This window comes from Myxocyprinus asiaticus, chromosome 29 (assembly GCF_019703515.2).
Source record: "Myxocyprinus asiaticus isolate MX2 ecotype Aquarium Trade chromosome 29, UBuf_Myxa_2, whole genome shotgun sequence".
NCBI lineage: Eukaryota > Metazoa > Chordata > Actinopteri > Cypriniformes > Catostomidae > Myxocyprinus > Myxocyprinus asiaticus.
Window position 1 is genome coordinate 37,795,142 of NC_059372.1, and position 7,152 is coordinate 37,802,293.

General features: G+C 37.2%; 1 protein-coding gene across 1 annotated transcript; it reads right to left on the reverse strand.

The window, feature by feature from the left end:
* Positions 1-518: 518 nt before the first annotated feature.
* On the reverse strand, positions 519-6,679 carry LOC127420044 (mitochondrial glutamate carrier 1-like). Its single transcript, XM_051661988.1, has 9 exons — positions 6,603-6,679; positions 6,222-6,347; positions 5,573-5,628; positions 5,060-5,150; positions 4,837-4,955; positions 4,405-4,597; positions 2,351-2,505; positions 2,170-2,245; positions 519-2,078 (listed from the first exon to the last, which is right to left on the reverse strand). The coding sequence occupies exons 1-9, from the start codon at positions 6,620-6,622 to the stop codon at positions 1,919-1,921; spliced, it is 996 nt and encodes a 331-aa protein (XP_051517948.1). The 5' UTR covers positions 6,623-6,679; the 3' UTR covers positions 519-1,918.
* Between the last annotated feature and the right edge of the window lie 473 nt (positions 6,680-7,152).

Genomic DNA, 7,152 nt, shown 5'->3' on the forward strand with positions numbered 1-7,152 from the left:
GAATATGAACATCCATGGCAGACGTATACACAGGAAAATAAATTTAGCTTCGGCAAAATTCAAAGACTTACTTAAAGACACAGAGACAGAGAATGGAGTAAAACCAGAGTGAACATTGGCGTCACATTTATGAGGTGGAGGCCTTTGCTGGAATTTTTGGGGTTCGATGGAGACGCCGAACTTGCCAAATTTCTTCTCAGGTAAGAGAAGGTAAGGTAAGCTACACTCAAGGTATTGCCAGGCATGTTAGCTCATTAATGTCGTGCTCCAGATAAATTCGTAAGATTTTTGGAATATGTATCTTTACACATCCTACCTCATGTGCTGGATAACCCCTTACACCCAGCTGCCATTCAATCCGGTGATGTTATCGGACAACCCGATTCCTCTGCCACACTTTCTGTCCGGTGAATAAATGTTATAGTGACAGTTAAACATTTATCACCTTTTATTTAGTATGTCCTATTTGTTCATAGGGAATCAGAGAGTGCAAAAGGATGTGACGAATCTAAGGGGTGTTGGCACAGGTTGTTTTATATTTGTAATTCCATTTGCTGCTACTATGAGCAGAAATTACATACTTCACCTTTAATAAGAACAAAACACAAATTGACTTTAAATTGATACATTGATTTTAGGTTGTAATGGTCCTTGTGGCAAACATCAAAACCATTGTTCACATATATTTTTTTTATTTATTTATTACTTTGCATGAAGTGTGAACAACACTTAAACCAAAACTACTTCTTGGCTGCTTGGAATGGTATAAAATGTGTACACACCTGTTTCAAGATCTGAGTATGACAATTCAGCACGTTTACGTGAGACAGAGTTTTTGTTTTAATTCTGAACGTAATAAATTCACACTCACATTGACCAACTAGTCAATCGTTCATCCACTTCAACAGGACGTCAAACATAGTGTCTCTATTTGTGTCTTTTTAAGAGTCTTGATATTGTATAACAATCTTAGCCGGTCTCTATGCCTGGCCAGGATGGTCTGTTGGATGGTTTTAGAGGGGGTTTTGCCACTTTTCAGTCTGGCTGGGAGATCTTCTGGCCACCAAGATAAACCAGCTGACCACCAGCTTGGCCAAGCAAGGAAACCAGCTTGAACAGCCTAAATCAGCTAAGACCAGCAAACCATTATATGCTGACTTAAAGCTGATTTTTAGCAGGGCTTTCCTCATAATGTGGCTCATACATTTACAAAATGTCACAAGAATGATTGCACAGAACAGTTAATGAAGGACATGAGTGTGAAAATGTCAAAAATATTGAAGATTTTCTGGCTCTCTGAGCACATGAATCATGACTGTATGTTTACAAATCAACCCTCACTGAGGATAAACCTGATCTTCTCTGGACATACATTTTCAACAGAAAAAGAAACGTAACCATGTGCAATGTTGTTATAGCTTCCTGAATAAGCCAGTAGAACATGCTAAAATTTGCATGTAAAAACATTAAACTTCAACAGTAATACTTTACAATAAGGTTCCATTAGTTAACATTAGTAAATGCAATAGTATCATGAACTTACAATGAACAATATTATTTTACAGCATTTATTAATCTTGGTTAATGTTAATTTATAAGAAAACAATTGTTTGGTTGTAATTCATGTAGTTTATCATGTATTTACTACTGATAACATACAGTATACAATTTTAATAAAAAAAATGTATTTAGTATATGTTGAAATTAACATTTACCAAGTGCTGAAAAGTATTGTTCATTGTTAACTAATATAATTAACTACTGTTAACAAATATAGCCTTATTGTAATGTTTTCCCACTTAAACTCAAAGCTATTCACAGTCTTCTCCAAAACACGCTTGTTCTCAGATACTTAGTCACATCATGGCTGCCTTGGACTTTTAAGTTTAATTCAGATGGTTTCATACTGTGAAGGTGTTTAGACAGAGTAAAGGTTGAATGGGGTTTGTCCCAAGAGGAACTCTCCAACACCAACAAAGTAAACCACTTGAGCAATTCCAAAAAGTGGAGCAATGACCAGCGCCCTGCAGCTGGCACCCTTCAGGAAAGCAGTTGGCCCTTCTTTCCGCATGATCTTTCTAAATGAAGAAAAAGCAACATAATTTATATTTCATAAGAGGAACCAACAGTGGATTAATGATTGTTATTAATACCTGATGGTTACTATACCTGATACAGTCTGTCACACCATTGTAGGTGTCTTCGTTTGCACTTTTATTGAGCAACTGCAGCCTGGTTTTCACCACTGGATAGAGATGGAATCAACCATTTAGTCTAAGTCTTTGCACATCCACAAACACTTTCTGCTCAAACACGTGTATGTTTAGAAAAACCTGAAACCCACACTCACCGTCACAAGGGCTGACTGCCACAGCCGCTGTACATCCAGCTACACAGCCTGAAATAAAGGACCAATAAAATGGCACATTCTCATCCTCAGATGACTTTCCCAGTTGGTTGAGGTGGGCAAAGAGTGGAAAGTAAACCACAGAGAAAGGGATGTCCCTGTAAGAAGACCCAAGGACTGGGTTACTACCAACTATGTTGCACAAAATTTACCAAAGTAATTTATACTATAACCATAACCTAACCTTACAACTGTAAAAAATAAAAGATACAGTGGGCACCATTTGGGGTTCCTAAACTGCAAAAACAGAGGAATCCTCTGGTGATCGTCTAAATCTCTGAGAAACCTACTCTTAGTTCCTGCAAGAACTCTAAAGAACTTTAAGGACTGTAATTGGTCCCTACAGTAACCCCATCATAAGGGAAAGGCTTCGAGGCACATGAAATATATATTGACCTTCCTTGACTAAATAGGATATTTGAGACTCCTTTAAACTGTGTCTAAAGGGCTCCGCCGGTGTGATATGTGAAGATCCCCAAATGGTGCTACAGGTATTGTTGAATTTTTACAATGAAGAATCAGAGAGAGGTTCTGTAAAAGGCCAACAATGTTCCAATCAAACAATTATAGCCTAACCCTATCCATAACCCTACACTCTCTATAAAAATGTACTTATAAGGTATGAGGGCCGTCACTGGGGTGGTGCCTCTCAAGGGGTTCTTTTATGCACCCCTAGTTAGAGTTTTGGGGTACATATTTGTACCCTTAAGAAGAAAAAAAAGTAATACTGTGCAGTTACATTTTTGTTCCCAGAGGGACAAAACATATAAATGTACCTTTAAAGGTACACAACAGGTCCAACTATTAAAATAAGAGAGAAATGATGGGTCAACAGTGCTCCAATCAAGCAATTAATGCCCAAACCCTAACCATATCGCAAAACCTAACCCTAACCTACCCCTATAATTTTAGAGAATTATTGTTTAATTAGAATGTTGTTCAAGCTCAAACACCAGCTTCAACCTAATCCAAAACATATTCCTAAATTCTGATTGTTTAATTGCAGTGTTGTTTCCAGGACCAACAAAGTCACTGATGTCCCCAGGAGCACGTCTTACTTGGGTAACTCAAGTTAAGACAATACAGTATGTCATGTCTAGCATTGTTATATTCAAGATCCATTTCTTTATGCTAATTTTAATTAATCTGGTATTTGGGCTATTTTATACTATATGTTGTATTTAGAGTTTAAATTGCCCCAAGCCAAGACTGCAGTTTGGAATGTGGGAACTGGATTGGGTTGGAATGGAATACCTTTGCATTAGAGCCACAGTATTTATATTAAGGCCTTTTCACACCAGAGGCGACGCAATATGCAAAGTGATTCCCAGATGAATGGTCCTTTTACATAGAAAGCTATGTGAATATTGACTGTTAGCACATTCACCGCTTTACAATAGGTGATGCTAATTGACAAGTAATTTTACCCTGGTATAGTAGGTGGCTCATCACACCTTTGAGCTGGTCCGCCCCCTGCCTATGACGGAGGAGAGAAAGAACTACTTAAAAGTTTGCAAAACAACCATGGAATCACAGTATGAGGGTCTAGCAAGTAAGCGAGTTCTCTAGCAAGCTGAAAAAAGATGGATTTCTCTTCAAGCAGCAGTGATGATGAGTTTATTGTTATTTTGCTCAATGAGGAAAAGGAGAAGAAAAGGTTGATAAATTTGAGACTTTGCTTCAGCTGGTGGCACCCTTGTTGATCCATTCACGAATGAACTACCGCAAACCCATTGACCCTGAACAGTGTTTGGCCGTGTGTTTACGGTGTGTTTGTTTACATCTTTTATAGGCTTATATGTGGGTCACACCTACAATTCGGTGACATTTAAGTCCTCAGTGTTGTGGTATGTATATTTATATTTTGTGTTTCCATCTTCAATATAGGTTCTGGATACTTTCTTCTTTGGTGTTTAATGACGGTGGTTAAAATACATTTCTATGCTTTAGCGCATTTGGTGTGAAAAGGCCTTTAGTGTTACAGGATGGAGTCATACCTCATGAGAGTTGCACCTAGTCCTTTATAAAGTCCTTGGATGCCCTTTGTGCGAAGTAGTTCCTGGGTAATCTGAATGGCCGACACTTTCCTGTTTGAAGACACAGGACCCACACTGTACGAGCAATTCAGGACTGGGCTGGCCCCTCCAAGTTTAACAGTGTGGAGCATGGCTAGCTTCCTCTGCTGGGCCACTAAGCAAAAAGAAGGCACAGCCTTTGAAAAAACTTGTTTTACAACAAAAGTCTTAAAATTTTACCAAATCTAAGAAAGCTTGTTGGAAGCTTTCAACAAGTTTTTGGTACATGACATAAAGGAGCGTATCTGCTAATTTGATAACTGAATAAAACATAGCCCAAACATTATGTAAGGGTATTGAAAATTCTGGATTCATCTCACTTAAAGGACATCAGTTGAGTCATGTGTTCCTCACCAAGTCGACCCGCATCCTGAAGCTGGATCTTGAGCATTTCCATAGGGGTTGTGATAATAACCTGACACATCCCTGCCCCACAGCCAGCCAGCATCTCCTGAAACACGCTCAGCTTGAGTCTGCAACAAGGTGTGTATTATTTACTTTCAATCAACAGGTTGTTTTTTCATTAAAGTGTGAGTAGTGTACAGTAAATGTCTTAATAGTAGCTGATGGAACTTACTCTCCTCTGCTGAGCCGTTGACGGAAGAAGTCGTTGGCAGCCAGTTTGATGGCCTTCTCAGGGGTCACTAGTGTCAGGTTGACTGCTGCACCTATAGGAAGCAAAAGAACTGAGTTGTTAATCAATAAAAGATTGTATTCACCACTACAAATATGTTTTGTATTAAGTCTTAGATTTCTACTTTGGACCCCCTTATTACTTCTGACAGTGAATCAATACGACGAGTCAATCTTTGCCAACTGTATCAAATAACAAAAAAGTAACAAGTCAAGGCATATAGTCAAGGAAACACCCATATCAGTCACTTTGCTTTGAATAAATGCCTCTCACAAGTTTATGAACTGCAACTGGTATAAAGTGCTGACATGCAAGTTATGTCACTTTATGAAGTGAGATGTCCTCTGGGTTTTTAAATTTTAAGTTAAATTAAATGTGAATGATTCATCAGGAGATTAAGTTAATTGTGATTATTATTATTTTTATTTTTTTATCATATTAACTTAAACAGCTTACCTCTGTACATCCCAAAGTAGCCCTCAGAACGAACAGTTTTTATCAGACAGTCCATCCTAATGAAAGTTACAAGAATGTATTATTGTTCTCTACTGTGCTAAATGAATGCGGTTGACACACACATACACACACACCAAAAATGGCACTAAGATAAAATAAAGAGACTGAATAGGCCCCTTTCCGTTCACTCATTCATAGTATTCAAAGAATGACAAACTATTTTTATTTTTTATTTTTTTTATGACAGATCTCACTCATCTTACTTACTATTTTTTTCCTTTTTTGTTTCCTGGCGGTAAAGGATTCTGTGTGGTTTAGAGACTGTTTTGTGTTTGCTTAATACATTTTTGTGAATTTTTGAATGAAATAATTTTCCTAATCGGAATATTGGTCTAGATGTCTAGTAAAAATATCTACATATCCTTAAAGAATTATACAATAACCTGAAAAGCAAAACTGCATAAAAATAAACTTAATTCAAGATATATTCTCTGGAAATTATTATTATTATTTACAAAACTAAAAAAAACAAATTCTCTTATTCAGATATTTTTACTGGAAAACAATACAGAAATACTGAGAAATACAGATAATTTAAAAGTCAGAATGAAAATAAAATAGTAAGTACAAATGTGGAATCCAAACATACATATTTTTGTAGACTCGTTGGTTGCCTCTTTGGTTCTGTAGCCTTGTCTTGGCTAGATCTATGGGGAACACACATGTTACACCCACTAATCCAGCAACTCCACCATTGATGAGCTTGGCAGGGAGGCTAGAAAGAAACAGAAAAAAAGTCCTAACCCATTCAGTGAGTCCTAATCCATTCTTTCATTTTAAAATCATGACTTCACAAATTCAAGGCACTGCTTTAAAAATATTTCTTTGTTTTATAGAAGGTAAAGAAGGAAACGTCAAAAGAAGTAAACATCATTGCACTAGTGATGTAATTAGGATCTTGTCATTGGCATTGGCAGCATTGAAAGGGTTTGTAGTGAATGCATTCCAAAATAGAGTGCTGGTTCCATACCTGATTGGTTGTTGAGTCATGGTAAGAAGTTGGTAGTTTGATCTGAAGGACTAAGGGAAAACAGAGGAGCAGTCACTGAGCAAATGAGTGGAGAGGGCTTATATACACTTACCCCTCCCTGGAGCCCCAGGCAACACAGTTGCTGTCACTCCCTCACTGTATGTCTTCGTAGTGACTGACTGAACGGCCAATCAGAAGAGGAGGATCCTCTTACACTGTAACAAGTGGTAACATGCAATTGTTTTCTTAAGGGGCTATTTATTTCTACATGATTTAACCCTTAAAATTAGTTTTGTTGGTGTAACCTAATTTATTCAGGTTTATTCAGTGATGTTAAATAACATTTTCTACTTGAATCAATCCAGTTAATTTAGATGTTACCACATGAAGCACATTTTTTAAGTTAACATTTGTTCAGTGTACAGCAAACATGCAAAGAGACACATACATTCTTGCACATACACACACATATCTAAAAGTTTAGGGCAAGTCAAGTATTGGAATATATGCAAAACATCCAGAGTAAAGATCTGAAATAAAATTTCAATTA

Coding starts and splice junctions, on each gene's coding strand:
- LOC127420044 (XM_051661988.1), bottom strand. CDS start 6,622: ATGACTCAACAACCAATCAG. Junction 6,348..6,602: donor ATGACTCAACAACCAATCAG/GTATGGAACCAG, acceptor GTTTCTTTCTAG/CCTCCCTGCCAAGCTCATCA. Junction 2,079..2,169: donor GGTGTGACAGACTGTATCAG/GTATAGTAACCA, acceptor TTCTTCATTTAG/AAAGATCATGCGGAAAGAAG.